We start from the raw sequence: 16,393 nt of genomic DNA, 5'->3' as shown, positions 1-16,393 counted from the left end.
CATCTGCATGAGACCATAAGACATAGGAGCAATATTAGCCCATTTGGCCCATCAATTCTGCTCCACCATTCAATCATGGCTAATACATTTCTCAACCTCATTCTCCTGCCTTCGCCCTGTAATCCTTGATCTCCTTAACTAAGCAAATACCTATTTATCTCTGTCATAAAGACACTCAATGACTTCATGTCCATGGCTTTTTGTGGCAATGATTTCTACCGAATCAGCACCCTCTAACTGAAGAAATTTCTCATTTCAGTTCTAAAGGATCACCCTTCACTCTAAGGCTGCGCCCTCAGGTCCTAGTCTCTCCTACCAGCGGAAACATCTTCTCCACGTGCACTCTATCCAGGGCTCTCAGTATTCTTAAAAAAAACTGGAAGAACTGCGGATGCTGGAAAACAAAAACAAAAACAAAAGTTGCTGGAGAAATTCAGCAGGTCTGGCAGCATCTGTGGAGAGAACGCGCAGTTAATGTTTCATGTCCAGTTCTGAAGAATACATTGATTCTGCTTTCTCTCCATAGATATTGCCAGACCTAGCGAGTTCCTCTCAGTATTCTGTAAGTTTCAATGATGAACCCACACTCCTCACCTCCCCACCCCATTCTTCTAAACCTCATTGACTACAGACCCAGAATCATCAACCGCTCCTCATAATGACAACCTCTTCACCCCCAGGATCATTCTTGTAAATCTCCTCAAGGACCGAAGGGGCAACGCCTTCACACAGAAAGCGGTGTGTGTACGGAATGAGCTGCCAGAGGAAGTGGTGGAGGCTGGTACAATTACAACATTTAATAGGCATCTGGATGGGTATATGAATAGGAAGGGTTTAGAGGAATATGGGTCAAATGCTGGCAGATGGGACTAGATTAGTTTAGGATATCTGGTTAGCATGGACGAGATGGAATGAAGGGTCTGTTTCCACGCTGTACATCCCTATGATTCTATGACCCCCTCTAAGGGCACACCGTTGCTTAGTTATGGGGCCAAAACTGCTCACAGGGAGAAAATAACAAAATTAGCCTTAATTTTAAGCATGCATTGCATCTGAGAAACTGGGCAGAAGAAAATACTGTAGCTTCAGTTTTGTTTTGTATTATAGGAGCAATTTTCAACATTATGCAACTGTTGATAGACATCGTGCAACTGTTGATAGACATCCACAGATTACATGTTGGAAATTTGGATGTGTGAGTCAATTGATATCACTGGCCTCAATTTCCCACGTGTGATCCCAAACCTCTGCAATGGCAGGGCAAGGCTGACAAATCATCTTTGCTGTCCCATCAATTCAATCTTGTTTTATTATTCTACTTTTTTTTAGCAAGGTGACAGACCACTATCAGCACGTTACAATATCCATTCCAATAGGTCAATTAACAGCCAACAGTAAAAGAAATTTCAAACCCAATCTCCCGAAGATTAGGCACTGGTCGAAGTGAATGTGTATTGAGAATAATTCTAAGAGGAATCAGGTTCTTTTCATGTCCTTTCTTCCCACTGATTTAAAATGTGCGCCTTGGTAATGCAGTTTGGAAAACCACCATCCCATATGGCTGTCTGTATGATGCAAACATTTGTTCTGCAGTAATTCGAATCAGTACAAATCCACCCAAAGCACTAATCTCAGCATTGTAGAAACGCAGCCAATCGCTTGGAACCTTCGCCCTGTTTATCGTTGATGAGTCGACGAAACTCCCACTTCCGCTCACAATGTAAGCAATCCCCTCACCTTCGCGAATAAACTGCAGAGGAAAATTAAAAACATTAAAGTCCATCTTACTTGGGAGCATTCCCCACTCACCATCAATGGTTTGATTGTCATCCTAGACGAACCACATTTGCTGTTTCCAGACTGTTGGGATTCTATGATTCTATATTTGTGGTTAATTCATTCTGGAGTTAGAACTGCTTCTTCTTTCTACTCAGTCCCCCTCCATCAAGAAGAAATGGACAGCCACTAAAAACAAAGAATTGGGGATGCTGGAAATCAGAAACAAAAGTTCTGAAGAAGGGTCACTGGACCTGTAAAGCTAACTCTGCTTTCTCTGCACAGACGCAGCCAGACCTGCTGAGCTTTTCCAGCAATTTCTGACTTTGTTTAAGAAGAAACAGACATTTGAGAGAAGATGATTACAAAAGGTGAGCCAGTAACTGCAGCAGGTTTGATATAAAAGGCAAAGAGAGACTTTGTGTGTTGTATACCTCCTTCTCACAGCGTATAATTGTAAAGGAAGCATTGATCTGGATGGATAGTTGTGGACACATTAAAGTTCACAGAATCTTCAAAATGATTGAAGTGACCAGATATTTTAGTTCGGACCTGGGAAGTTAAGGCTTCCAAACACCTCAGTGAAGGTCACACTATTCCAAACGAGTCAAAATTGAACAATTCACATTAAAGTCCAACTACAATGTAAACCTTTATTTATATTTTCCTGAAATTATATCAAAATTTCTTGCCACTGTTGACCTTATTCAGTGAAGCAGTCACTGAATAAGTTCAATATACTGGGCAGCCAATCCTGGGGGGTGGGGGGGTGGGGTTTGCTGCTCTGACACCTACATTTTTTTTCCAGGGTCGGTCAGTCACCCACATTTCTGACCCCACTTACTGATACCAGAGGCCTCAGAAATGTGCAGCACACCTGTGTTTCTGTGTTTAGCTGGGAGTAAAAAAGTCACGTTCCTTTTCTACAGCAAGAAGGACAGAGGTGGAAAGTTGGATCTGGGGCATTTCAAGTCATAGTTGGAGGGAGGGTTTTGGGGACACTGGTAGAAAATCGAGTCTGGAAGGGCAGGAATGATAGTCAGGCTGAGTCTGGAAGGTGTCAATGTGAGTGGCGTGGGGTCCAGTTGATGGGCAGGGAGGGTGAAGTCTGGTTAATGGTTAGCCAGGGATTAGAGAAGGTTTTAATCCATCCAATTTAGCTATTAAGTAAGTCAGAATCCTCCAAAGTCTCCAACTTTAACTCAGAGTTGAGGATATTTTCAGAGAGTTCCAAAGGCTGGGTAGTTCCCATCAGAAGTTTAAGCTTCCCAGTGAATTCCCATGTAGTTAGTTTGAATGGGTCTCCAAGAGATCCCAAAAAACATTTAGTATCAGACTAACCCCCAGAAATCGGGGCAAATCCTCCTTATCTCCATCCAGATACCCCCGAGAGATTAGGGCCAATCCTCTTTATCTCCATCTAGACTAACCCCCAGCGATCGGGGCCAATCCTCCTTATCTCCATCTGGACTAACCCCCAGAGATCAGGGCCAATCCTCCTCATCTCCATCCTGACTAACCCCCAGAGATCTGGGCCAATCATCCTTATCTCCATCCAGACTAACCCCTGAGATCGGGGCTAATCCTCCTTAACTCCATCCACATCTACTTATTCAATATTCTTGTATTGCTAAACAACAACTTTTTTTTATTCATTCACAGGACGTGGATGTCTGTGGCGAGGTCAGCATTTGTTGCCCATCACTAATTGCCCAGAGGGCAGTTAAGTGTCAACCACATTGCTGTGGGTCTGGAGTCACACTTAGGCCAGACGGGGTAAGGATGGCAGTTTCCTTTCCTAAAGGACATTAATGAACCAAATGGATTTTTGCGACAATTGACAGTAGTTTCATGCTCATTAATGAATCCAAATTCCACCACCTGCCATGCAGGATTCAAACCCACGTCCTCAGAACATTACCGGGGTCTCTGGATTAACAGTCCAGTGATAATACCACTAGGCCATTGCCTCCCATTGCCTGCAGTGTAGAAAGTAGAAAATTGCCCAAATATGTTCTGTACATAAAACGCAGGTCAAATCCAATCCATCCAATTACCACCCATCAGTCTACTCTTGATCATCAATAAAGTTATAGAAGGTGTCTTTATCAGTGCTACAAAGCAGCACCTGATCAGCAATAACCTGCTCAGTAGTGCCCAGTTTGGATTCTGCCAGGGCCACTCAGCTCCTGATCTCATTACAGTCTTGGTTCAAATGGACAAAAGAGCTGAATTCCAGAGGTGAGGTGAGAGTGACAGCCCTTGCCTTCAAGGCTGCATACATATGAGTGTGACATCAAGGAGCCCTAACCAAACTGGAATCAATATCTTTTGGAGGGCAAACTCTCCAGTGGTTCAAGTCATACCAGACATGTAGGCAGATGGTTGTGGTTGTTGGAGGTCAGTCTTCTCAGCTCTAGGACATCTCATCAGGAGTTCCTCAGGATTGAAACCCAGGCCCAACTATCTTCAATTGCATCATCAACGATCTTCCCTCCATCATATGGTCAGAAGTGAGGATGTTTGCCAATGTTTACACAATGTTCAGCACTATTCATGACTCCTCAGATAGTGAAGCAATCTGTGTCGAAATGCAGCAAGATTGGGACGATACCCAGACTTGGGCTGACAGGTGGCAAGTAACATTTGTGCCGCAAAAGCCAGGCTATGACCATCATCGTTAAGATACAATCTAACCACTGCCCCTTGATATTTAATGGTGTTACCATCACTGAATCCCCCACTATCAACATCCTGGGGTTATCAGTGACCACAAACTCAACTGGACTCACCACATAAACACAGTAGCTACAAGAGCAAGTCAGAGGCTAGGAATACTGCGCGAGTAACTCACCTCCTGACGCCTCAAAGTCTGTCCACCATCTACAAGGCACAAGTCAGGAGTGTGATGGAATACTCCCCACTTGCCTGAATGAGTGCAGCCCCAACTACACTCAAGAAGCTTGACACCATCCAAGACAAAGCAGCCCACTTGACAGGTACTACATTCACAAGCATCCACTCCCTGCACTACTGACTCTCAGTAGCAGCAGTGTGTATTATCTACAAGATCCACTGCAGAAATTCACCAAAGATCCTCAAATAGCACCTTCCAAATCGCCTAACACTACCATCTAGAAGAACAAGAGCAGCAGATATGTGGGAACACCAACACTTTCAAGTTCCCCTCCAAGCCACTCACCATCCTGACTTGAAAAAAACTCACTGTTCCTTCACTGTTGTTGGATCAAAATCCTGGAATCCCCTCCCTAATCGCATTGTGGGTCAACCCACAGCAGGTAGACTGCAGCAGTTCAAGAAGGCAGCTCACCACCACATTCTCAAGGGCAGCTAGGGACGGGCAATAAATGCTGGCCCAGCCAGCAATGTTCACATCCAACAAAATGAATAAAACAAGATCTCTACCAAGGCCTCCCCTCCAATGCCAGAACATCCCTGCTTAGGTACAAGACTAAAAACTGCTCACAAAATTCTAAATGGAGTCTGACCAGAGCCTTATACAGCCTCAACAATGCACTGCTGCTTTTGTAATCTAGTCCTCTTGAAATGAATGCTAACATTGCATTTGCCTCCTAACTGCCATCTGAACCTGCATGCTAACCTGAAGAGAATCCTGAACTAGGATTCCCAAGATCCCTTGTGCTTCAGATTTCCAAAGCCTTTCCCGATATAGGAAATAGTCTACACTTCTGTTCTTCCTACTAAAGTGCATAACTTCACATTTTTCCACAGTATATTCCATATGCTATTTCTTTGTCCAAATAAGTAGGGCGGATATTTCCAGCTCAATCTTCAGATTTGTCTAACTTAAAATACCGACTTTCACATAAATGATACAATCTGTTCTGTAGGGAATTCCAGTAATATACATTAAGGGAATGAACAGGAAATCAAAATGGCACACATCCACAGAGCAGTATTTAACAAGGGAACTGAATATAAAGGCAGCTATAGGTGGAGAGAAACAGTTAACTTTTCAGCTCAGTGACCGTTCATCGGAACATCAGTTTCTCTCCACGGATACTGCATGATGGACTGAATATTTCTAGCATTTCCAGCACAACAATCTCTCTCTCAATGTCGGCAAAACGAAAGAGCTGATCATCAACTTCAGAAAGTGGAGGACACACCCCTGTATGTATCAATGGTGCTGAGATGGAGATGGTCAGGAGTTTCGATTTCTTAGGAGTAAATGTCACCAACAATCTGTCCTGGTCTATACATGTTAATGTGTCAGTCAAGAAGGCACACCAACTCCTCTAACTTCCTCAGGAGGTTAAGGAATTTGGCATGTCCACAATGACTCTTACCAATTTTATAGATGCTCCACAGAAGCATCCTATCCAGATACATCACAGCAGGCTGGGGCTATTTTGCCTGGAGCATCGGAGGCTGAAGGGTGACCTTATAGAAGTTTATGAAATCATGAGGGGCTTGGACAAGGTGAATAGTCAAGGTCTTTTCCCTAGGGCAGGGGAGTCCAAAATTAGAGGGCATAGGTTGAAGGTGAGAGGGGAAAGATTTAAAGGGAGCTGAGGCACAACTTTTTCACAGTGCGGTCCATGTATGGAATGAGCTGCCAGAAAAAATGGTGGAGGCTGGTACAGTTACATTTAAAAGGCATCTGGATGGGTATATGAATAGGACAGATTTGGAGGAATATGGGCCAAATGCTGGCAGGTGGGATTAGATTAATTTAGGATATCTGGTCAGATGGTCAAGTTGGACTGAAGGATCTGTTTCTATGCTGTACATCGCTATGGTTCTATGACTAAAACCACAAGAAATTAGAGTTGTGAACACAACCCAAACCATCATGCAAACCAGCCTTCCCTCCATTAACTCCATCTACACTTCTTGCTGCCTTGGGAAAGCAGCCAACATAATCAAAAACCCCTCACGCCCCGGTTAGACTCTTCCACCCTCTTCCATTGGGCAGAAGATACAAAAGTTTGAAAGTGTTTACTAATAGATTCAAAAACAGCTTCTTCCTTGTTTTCATACTTACGATCGGACATCTGATATATTAAAGTTGATCTTTCTTTGCACTTTCTCTGTAGCTGTAACACTATATTCTGCATTCTGTTCTATTACCTTGATGTACTTAAAGAAGGCACGATCTGTCTGTATAGCACGCAAAACAATACTTTTCACTGTATCCTGATACATGTGACAATAATAAGTCAAATCAAATCATTTCCTGTTTTTATTTTAATGACTATCATCTGCAACATTACAGTTTTTTTTTTAAAACAGAAAGTAAGGAGTTTTACCCACAATTTTCAAGTCATAAACTAATCCATCTGTGAATAAAAGAACAGCTTACATTGAGTTGTCAAGTCTCTTAGTTCTGGAAGGTTTGATGGCTCTTTCTGGGAGTACACAAAGCTCTTGGCTATAAATAAATATGTCTTACAGCTAAGTATGTTTGCGGAATACAGAAGTGGATTAATAAATACATTTACTACATGTGGTTTCAAGAAAATGAACTTCATATAAAAGCACTAAATTGGATAATATCAAGTCTCGTAATTTAGTTAAAAATTATGAATCGTAATGTGTTTGAAACATCCTCAATAAACCCATAGAAACTGCACAGCTGATGTTTTTCAAAATTCAAAACTTAAAGTTTCATACTTGCAAAAGCAGGATTGTATAACAGTTCTGATCTCCATGCTATAGGATCTTGTGAAACTTGAAAGGGTTCAGAAATGATTTACAAGGATGTTGCCAGGGTTGGAGGGTCTGAGCTATAGGGAGAAGCTGAATAGGCTGCAGCTGTTTTCCCAGGGGCATCGGAGGCTGAGGGGTGACCTTAGAGGATTATAAAATCATGGAGGACATAGATAGGGTAAATGGGTGGGTGTTGGTTTGAGGTGAGAGGGGGAAGATTTATTTGGGACGTAAAGGGCAACTTCTTCACACCGAGGGTGGTGTGTGTATGGAATAAGCTGCCAAAAGAAGTGGTGGAGGCTGGTATAATTGCATCATTTCAAAGGCATCCAGATGGATGTATGAATAGAAAGAGTTTAGATGGATATCGACCAAATGATGGCAAATAGGATTAGATTTATTTAGGATATCTAGTTGGCATGGACAAGTTGGACCAAAAGGTCTGTTTGTTTGCTGTATATCTCTACGACTTAATGACTCTAAAGTTGATGCAAAATTTCCTACCTGGAGGCTATGATCATGGCCGCTGATATAGGCTGTTACATTGTATTGCTTTAGAAGTGGTCTTAATTGAGCTACCAGACATGGAGTCGGACCATGTTGTCCTATTGACCACACTGGATAGTGACCAGCAACAATCAAATAGTCAGACCTAAAACAGAAGCCAATTTATCAGACAATTTATTTGACAGTACATTTTCCCTCAGGATACAGATTTAGGAAAGAGAAATGGGATTAGGTAGACAACTCCTGTTAAAGGACAAACACTAGATAGATGCTCACTGCAGAATACCTATGATTTCTTCAAATGATACTATCAAATTGAAACTGTTCAAATTCAATTCAGACCACAAAAGCAGCAATAAATCACTCTCTGCTCACCATTTACCCTTTATAACTATTGTAGCTTTCACATTAATTTTTTCCCTCTCATGAACGGTGATCTTCCTAGAAAGCTCACACAATCTATCCTGATAACGTGAAGACAGTTTGTCAACACACATACCGCACTGTTTCTGGTTTGAGTCGATTTGGTAAAGTTGGTTCTATTGTATAAACTTCTATCCCGGATGTGATTTCTTCTTTTAACATTCTGACGTTACCTGGAATGTGCCAGTTTTTCCTGGATCCACTGCAGCTGCTCCCTGGCTAACTGAGGATTTTCAGGTCCGTATGGCTGGTTGGCTTCATAGGTATTTCCACAAATCACCACAGTATCGATCATCAGAATAGTGACAGAAACACTGATATTAGGAACCTTAAAATCCAATTCATAGTAGAGATTTGGAAAATTCCTAAACAAAAAGTGTAGCCATTTAATCCAAACTGGACTGGACTGCTGTCAGTTTCAATTCCAAACTCTTGACTGAAAAGATAGTGACCTTAGCTAACCCTGGATTCTGATTTCTGAGCATTCTCATGTTTTTAAATACCTGAATAAACTGCATTTGTTCTGGAGCAATTGGGCTTCTCTAACTATAAACAGTAGAAGGGACTGACTTTAATGCGCCACAAATGTATTTAGGCTCTGCCTGCTGTGCTCCTTCCACACCCAGTGTCCTGATGGCTGCTTTTACTGGCAGAACATCCACCTCTCCAAGGGCTTATGTGATTGGAAAAGATGTAAACCAGTTCCTCCACCAGATGTTTGAATTTTCGAGTGACTGCACTGAAAACCTTCCTCAGCTAGCTATTCAAATATTGATAATTCTGACAGTAATCTTGGTCTGTTTTCAATCTCTTATTAAAGCTGACATGCTGGAGTATAGTGTCTTGTATAGTGTCTTGTACAATGTTTTCACCAGCTGGAGGATTTTAGACCAACTGTATTTAAGGGCAAGGATGCCCTGAGGCCTGGTACATTGGGGAAACCAAGCAAAGGCTACGACAACGGATGAATGGGCACCGCACAACAATCAACAAACAGAAGGGTTCCCTCCCTGTTGGGGAACACTTCAGTGGTCCAGGACATTCAGCCTTGGACCTTCGGGTGACCATCCTCCAAGTGGACTTCGGGACAGGCAGCAGAGAAAAGTGGCCGAGCAGAGGCTGATAGCTAAGTTCGGTACCCATAGGGAGGGCCTCAACCGGGACCTTGGATTCATGTCACATTACAGGTGACCACCATTGCACTATACACACATACAAATACCCCTACACACACACACTGTAACACACACACACACAGACACCCACATACACTCTTACAGACACACGCACACCCTCAAAGACTTAAGGTACTCTGCACTCACTACACACACACACATACAATTTCTCACATTCATAACCTCCAACCCAGACAGACACACACACAGACAGACAAAGACCCACATGCACACATATATGTTGTGGGGTGAATTTGTACTTGCAGGGTTACATTGTACTTTGCTCAAAAACTGCACGCATTCATGCAGAACTCCAAGCTCAAAAACTGCATGAATTTATGTTTGTAAAACTCTGTTATCTCACTTTTTAGATTAGAATCAATCTAAACATCATGGCATAGACAGAGAACACGGGGGGGCCAACACCTTCAACATATTGTCTAGTTATCACCATTCTTAACAGCTAACCCGAGAATGCAACTTTTTAAAAAAAAGGTTTTGTGATTTACACATGAAAGAAGTGAACCTATCACTGTATTCTAACAGATGAAAGGCTTAACAGACAATCAATTTTTCAAGGTATAATTTCAGTTACATCACACTGTAAATTTTTGCTATAAATTCTGTTAGGATTGAGCCCTCCACTATCACCTGTTGAAGGAGCGTCGCTCCGAAAGCTCATGTACTTCCAATTAAACCTGTTGGACTATAACCTGGTGTTGTGTGATTTTTAGCATTTAAGGGAACATGAATGGCCTGTTTGACAGTAGGCTACCTCAGGCAGTCCCGTGAGTGGTGTTCCAATGAGCTATTCATTAACTGCATGATAACAGCCTGCTACCCCTGGTGGAACTGGACATTCATCCAGTTGGACAAAGATGGCAGTGACAGGTTCCCAGACGGGGTGCCCACGGTCTTGTTCGCACCAGTTCCTAAATTTGTGACAGAAATTTTGAAACACAGACTCTCACTACTACTGGGATTTCAGCAAAGGGTCACATGTTCCATACTAATATGCAATTGAATAAATTTTCCCCACTGAACCATCAGAGTTGCATTACTGCCAATGGAGCTGTTCAACAAAGTTCCTGCATTTACCTCATTCTGAACATAGGACCAATCTTATGTTCATCAGTGGCTCATGCTACTGGAGGTCAGTCTGAGGGCTTGTTGCTTGATTCAAATTCCTCCCTTGCCAAGCCCCACCCACGTTGCTTTATTCTGTATTGTCTTCACACAGTGCCTCCTCCTCTAATCATCTTCTGGGGCAATGGGGGAAGGAGAATTGATCACTATAATGTGAGATGATGATGGGACCATTCCTTCCAGGCCAATCACCTTGGGCAGGATATACATACTGTACAAAGTTAACAATGGATTCCAAGCTGATCTCAAATTCATGCTTCAAGTAAACGACTACAATGTGAGAGAGCTGAACACACCATTGACTAAAATAATAGTATCCAAACGCTAAACTTGCCAATGCACTACAGCTCCCTGAAGAATGAGTTCCAATTCATTGTTTATCTATTTCAGTATAGTTAGTCCATCCTGCCGAAAAGTTACTCTTTATGGCTATGGTAGCTTTAAATGGTAACCACGTTTGATGAACATGTTTAACTTATGAGTAAGCAATGGAAATAGGTATATAATGTCAATATACCCTATCCCTACCTACCATGGTCTGGACTTTTGCTGATACATAAGAGACAAAAGATGCTCTGGTTTGTATGTTGCTTTGCTTGTTTTGAAAGATTTACAAATCTTGCCCTTAAAAATGTGGTGTCATGTAATTTCTATATATTGAAGGCTTGTAGCCTCAATGGAAAAAGACTGTGTGGATGATTCCCAAATGCTCCCTCAACAGATCCAGCAAAAATACATTCATTGTGGCCACATCTTGTATGAAAGGATAAATACCTGTTATTGACCTTGACATTTTCAGTCCAAAAAAACCTTTGCTAACCTGAAAGGAACACTATACTGACTCAGGGGGAGACCCAAAGGTCTGGTTTTTCGGGACATATGTCCTGTCTCAAAAGACAGAAAACTTCCTTGGAGCAACTTTCCAATTAGCACATTGGGGCTGAATAACTCTGTCCACACAACCAGATCCAAACTTCAAATAAAAGTCTGCTTTCTTTAAGGCTAGCCACTTAAGAACTGTTGAACGCTTCCATTTTCTCATTGGCAGCTAACCAACTGTACTGCAGTCTCTGACAACAGGTGGCACTGTTAGGGCAAGGTATCTCTGGATTCATGGTTTCATACAGCTCAGAAAAGGCCCTTCCGCCCCCATTTTCATCAATATTATTTATGATCCCAGCATGGATCGTTGTGGTACACTGCTGGACATTGGCCTCCAATTATTCAAACAGCTTTTATGTCCTATTACTCAATTAGTTTTTGATCCATCTCACCAGGTTTCCCTCAATGTCATGTGCTTTATCCTTCTCAATCACTCTTCCAGGTGGGACCTTGTCAAAAGCTTTGCTAAAATCCATATAAACGACAGCAACTGAACTCCCCTCATCCACTCATGATTACATTTTCAAAAATATTTGTTAGGCATGACCTCCCTCTGATGAACCATGCTGACTATCTCTAATTAGCTCATGCCTTTCCAAGTGGGTATTAATACGTTCCTTCAGAATTTTTTTCAATAGATTCCCCTACCACTGACATGAGACTCATTGGTTTGTGGTTTCCTGGTTCATCACTAAAAAGTGGAACCACATTAGCTATCCTCCAGTCCTCTGGCACTTACCCTGTGGCCAGACAGGAATTAAATATTTTTGTCAGAGCCCCTGCAATTTCTTGCCTTGCCTCCCACAGCAGCCTGCAATACAATTCATCCGGGCCAGGGGATTTGCCTGTTTTTAAGTCCAATGGAGTTGCCAAAACCTCCAATTCTCCCCATTTCCTATGTCAAACTGTGCAAGTTCCTCACAGTCCCTTTTCCTGAATTCCATATGTATGTTCTCCTTTTCTAGCATGTAGACCAAAGAGATGTATTCATTCAACACCCTTCCAATATCCTGCAGCTTCACTCACAGGTTGCCCCCTTGGTCCCAAATGGGGCCTACGTTTTCCCTGGTTAACCTCTTCCCTTTAATGTATTTATAAAACATCTCAGAATCTTTCACAATCCTGTTTGCAAGTCCTTTCTCAAGCCCCCCTTTTTTCTCTTCTATCTGCTTTCTTAAGTTTCCTCCTGCACTTCCTGTATTCCTCCATGGCCATAGCTGAATGCTTCCTTTGAACTTGATCAAGGCCCTGCTCTTCCTCCTCAACTAGTCCTCACTGTCCTAGATATTCAGGATTCTCTCAACTTATTGCTCCTACATTTCCCTCAAAGGGGCACATGTTGGGCATGTTGTACTCTCACCAGCTCCTTTTTGAATGCTCCCCACTGCTCCACTGTCAACTTACCTGTAAGGAGCTGTTTCCAGTCTACTGTAGCCAGATTCTGCTTTATTTTAATAAAACCTACCTCCCCCCAAAGCAAAGCCATCTTTGGCAGGCCATCCTTTTCCTTGTCCAGAACAAATTTGAACTGTACTGTATTGTGGTCACCTTTGCCCACTGTTCCCCCACTGCCACATCGAACACTTGTCTTTCTTCATTCCCCAGAACCAGATCCAGCACTCACCGTCCCTTGTTGGGTCTTCCACATATTGTTACGAAAACTTCCCTAGATACATTTCAAAAAATCAACCCCTTCTAAACCCTTAACATATGACTATCTCAATTTATGTTGGGAAAGCTGAAAGTTCTAGGTCCCGTCCTCCAACACAACTGTGTCTTTAGCAAGCTGTGAGGAACAAAGTCAGAGATCATCACCATGGAGCTGGGAGGAGACTGGAGCAAGGATTCCCAGCCAGTCAAATAAGGTTCATGGAGTGGGAGTAAAAGATTGAGAAGGGCAGGACAATTTTTTTCTCTCCACCTATGTTGGGCCGAAGGACCTGTTTCCACACTGTAGGGAATCTAATCTCGAAGACTGGGTGGCATGGTGGCTCAGTGGTTAGCACTGCTGCTTCACAGCACCAGGGCCCCAGGTTTGATCCCAGCCTCGGGTGACTGTGCGGAGTTTGCACGTTCTCCCCGTGTCTGCGTGGGTTTCCTCCCAGTCACAAAGATATGCAAGCCAGGTGAATTGGCTATGCTAAATTGCCCATAGTGTTAGGTTCATTAGTCAGAGGGAGATGGGTCTGGGTGGGTTACTCTTCGGAGGGTTGGTGTGGACCTGAAGGGCCTGTTTCCACACTGTAGGTAATCTAATCTATATATTTTTCATTATTAAGGGTTGGTTAGTTTTTTTAATCACCCTTTATTTCAAAGATTTCACTGCTGCCATGCATGCTCTTCAGCGAATGCAAAGCCATTTGCCAGGACAACAACTCATAGCACGGCAGTGTATACACAGCCTCTGACAGAAGGTGGCGATCAATCATTGCTCTTAAATTACACTTTCTCATTAATATTTGCAAGGATTAATTGCCAAAGGAATTTTTCTTTTAAAATCTCCTTTTAAAATCTCCTGTGTTTAAATCGGTTCTTACAGAACAATGAAACGTCATTCAGTGCTTTTCTTGAACAAAGAATCCTCTCTAATAAGGAGAAAAGTCTAACTTGGAACATCTGGTCATGCTTGGCCCACTTGCAGCAGGGAAGACAGAGAATCTGCATAGAAGCTTACATCCTCAAATTAAACATTAAATACTAAACAAAGTCCTTGCACAGGACAAATATTTTATAATGCGCTCCTTCAAAAAGGAGCTGAATCCTAACAAATGTTTTCCATTTGTTCTGATGCTTCACAGTTTGTTGCATCACCTTTTTCACACAAGTGTTTGGATATCTTCCAGGACAAACAATATTCAAAGTGGGCAAGTCAAACAAATTACAGTACAGCCGAGGTGAAAATGTAAATGGGGTAGATAAAATGGAAGTGCTAATTAATTCTTCATAATTACAGGAAAATCCAAGACCATTTAAAGTTGCTAGGTTTGCATTGAAAAGAAATGTCTAATGCTCTTAAAATATCTTTAAAAATAAGTTGTATTTAATAATGAGCTTACAGAATATTAATTCATGACTGGATGATACCCCTTTTCAGGGGTACAATGTTCAATTGGTAATAAACCTTTTTAAAATCTACAGTGTCCACAATAGAAAGGAATGAAGATTGAAACAGTCACAGATTTCTACATCTGCTTATTTAATAAACCAGATGTCTTCACATGATGTGGATTCCTTGGATGCTTGGATTGATTGTTAGATTTCTGGGAAAGATGACCTCATTGATTTTCCCTTTCATAAACTAAGACCACTATGTAACATGAACAAACAGATGTTCAGAATCACTTACCATCTCTTAGAGACCACAGAATAAGCAACTTGTGCTGAAACATTACCCAAATGATCATGGTTTCCTGCCAGAATATACCACGGGATATTGGCAAGGGATGGAGCTGTGAAAATATTCTCAAATGTTTCCTAGTCAAATAATTTAAAAATCTATATCAGCAACTGAGTACATCAGTGTTAGATGTGAGAGGAGAGTTAATTTACAAAGATGCATAAATATAGAACTGAAAATAAATAATTGATTCATAAGTAGGAAGATACATTTTTACTGAATATTATGACTAAACAGTATTTTATAAAGCAGAATATATTCTAAATGGAAGATCTATTGATTCTTGAAGCTCTTAACTTCCCTTCAATGACTTTATTTATTATTTTAGAATTTTTGTCAGCAAAATTTTTAAAAGTTAACCTGACAAATCAAATTATAATAGACATAATTTCATAATGTTACATATCAAGTTCCTTTTTGTCTATTTTCGCTCACTGCATTTAACTTCCGGGGTGCTTAATTGCTTTACAGGAGACGAGGTTTAAAAATTAGTGGTTTAGTTAAAGGCTTCTGATTACAGTTCTGCCAACCATTAAGCTCCAATGTAAATTTTCCACCTCATTCTACAGCATCTAAGGTTCATAAAAATAACTTACATTCACCAGGCAGATAGTTTTACATGATATGTACAAATTAATTTCACAATTCCCATTTATATAGGAACTCAATGTTTAACAGATGCAATATGTTTTGGTCTTTCATTAATTATCGTTTATTTACCAATTTTTGATCAGGAATGCATGGATAGACTAATTAAAGGCAAGAGTAAATGCAGCTTAAAAATCAGACATGGCATAATCTTTAAACAATTCCTACTTTGCTGGAAGTAACTAACAGTCAACAGGCAATTTTCTGGGTTTAAGATCCACTTAGAATGCATATAATTAAAATGTCAGCATATTGTCTTCTCTCACTAACGGCAGAAGGCTTTTCCATACATTCTTCAGCCTTTGTAACCTTCCAAAGTGAATCTGAATACAATTGGTGATGGCAGCATCTAGCCATTTTGGGAACCTGTACCATTACTGTACAGTCACTAAGTGAAACACATTCTTGAGTCTTTGAAAAGACTGATTTCCTGGCATTTATACATACCTGAAATGAATGAACAAGTCAACTTACCTTAAATCTGAAATCATTTACATCGTTCACACCACGGTAGTAAAAATTATCTCCAACATTAATTATAAAATCTGTTCCTGTGCTTTGTGCAACTCTCCCCATCTCATCTGCTGTGGCTTTCTGAACAATCGTTACATAAGGTGGATCAGGCAGACCTCCCCAGTCTCCAAATGCAATAAATCGCATGTCATAGACTTGTAACCAAACAGAAGAACAAAACATTAAAACATCATTACATCTGGACTGTGTAACACTGAATCATCAATGAAGG

General features: G+C 41.4%; 1 protein-coding gene across 1 annotated transcript; it reads right to left on the bottom strand.

The window, feature by feature from the left end:
- Window positions 1–1,336: 1,336 nt before the first annotated feature.
- Window positions 1,337–16,239, bottom strand: LOC122554196 (acid phosphatase 5, tartrate resistant b). Its single transcript, XM_087990264.1, has 5 exons — window positions 16,123–16,239; window positions 14,950–15,077; window positions 8,574–8,765; window positions 7,975–8,122; window positions 1,337–1,750 (listed from the first exon to the last, which is right to left on the bottom strand). The coding sequence occupies exons 1-5, from the start codon at window positions 16,222–16,224 to the stop codon at window positions 1,511–1,513; spliced, it is 810 nt and encodes a 269-aa protein (XP_087846390.1). The 5' UTR covers window positions 16,225–16,239; the 3' UTR covers window positions 1,337–1,510.
- Between the last annotated feature and the right edge of the window lie 154 nt (window positions 16,240–16,393).

Source organism: Chiloscyllium plagiosum, unplaced genomic scaffold (assembly GCF_037043375.1).
Source record: "Chiloscyllium plagiosum isolate Xiang-an unplaced genomic scaffold, Cpla_swu_hap1 HiC_scaffold_9, whole genome shotgun sequence".
NCBI classification, from domain to species: domain Eukaryota; kingdom Metazoa; phylum Chordata; class Chondrichthyes; order Orectolobiformes; family Hemiscylliidae; genus Chiloscyllium; species Chiloscyllium plagiosum.
This window is presented reverse-complemented; position numbering and strand designations above follow the sequence as displayed.

Excerpts from the sequence above, each read along its gene's own strand:
- LOC122554196 (XM_087990264.1), bottom strand. The coding sequence starts at position 16,224 with ATGGGGAGAGTTGCACAAAGCACAGGAACAGATTTTATAATTAATGTT. Across the intron at positions 15,078-16,122 it reads TAAATGATTTCAGATTTAAG|GAAACATTTGAGAATATTTT; the intron begins GTAAGTTGACTT and ends TTATTTGACTAG. Across the intron at positions 8,766-14,949 it reads TCTGTGGTCTCTAAGAGATG|GAATTTTCCAAATCTCTACT; the intron begins GTAAGTGATTCT and ends CTTTTTGTTTAG.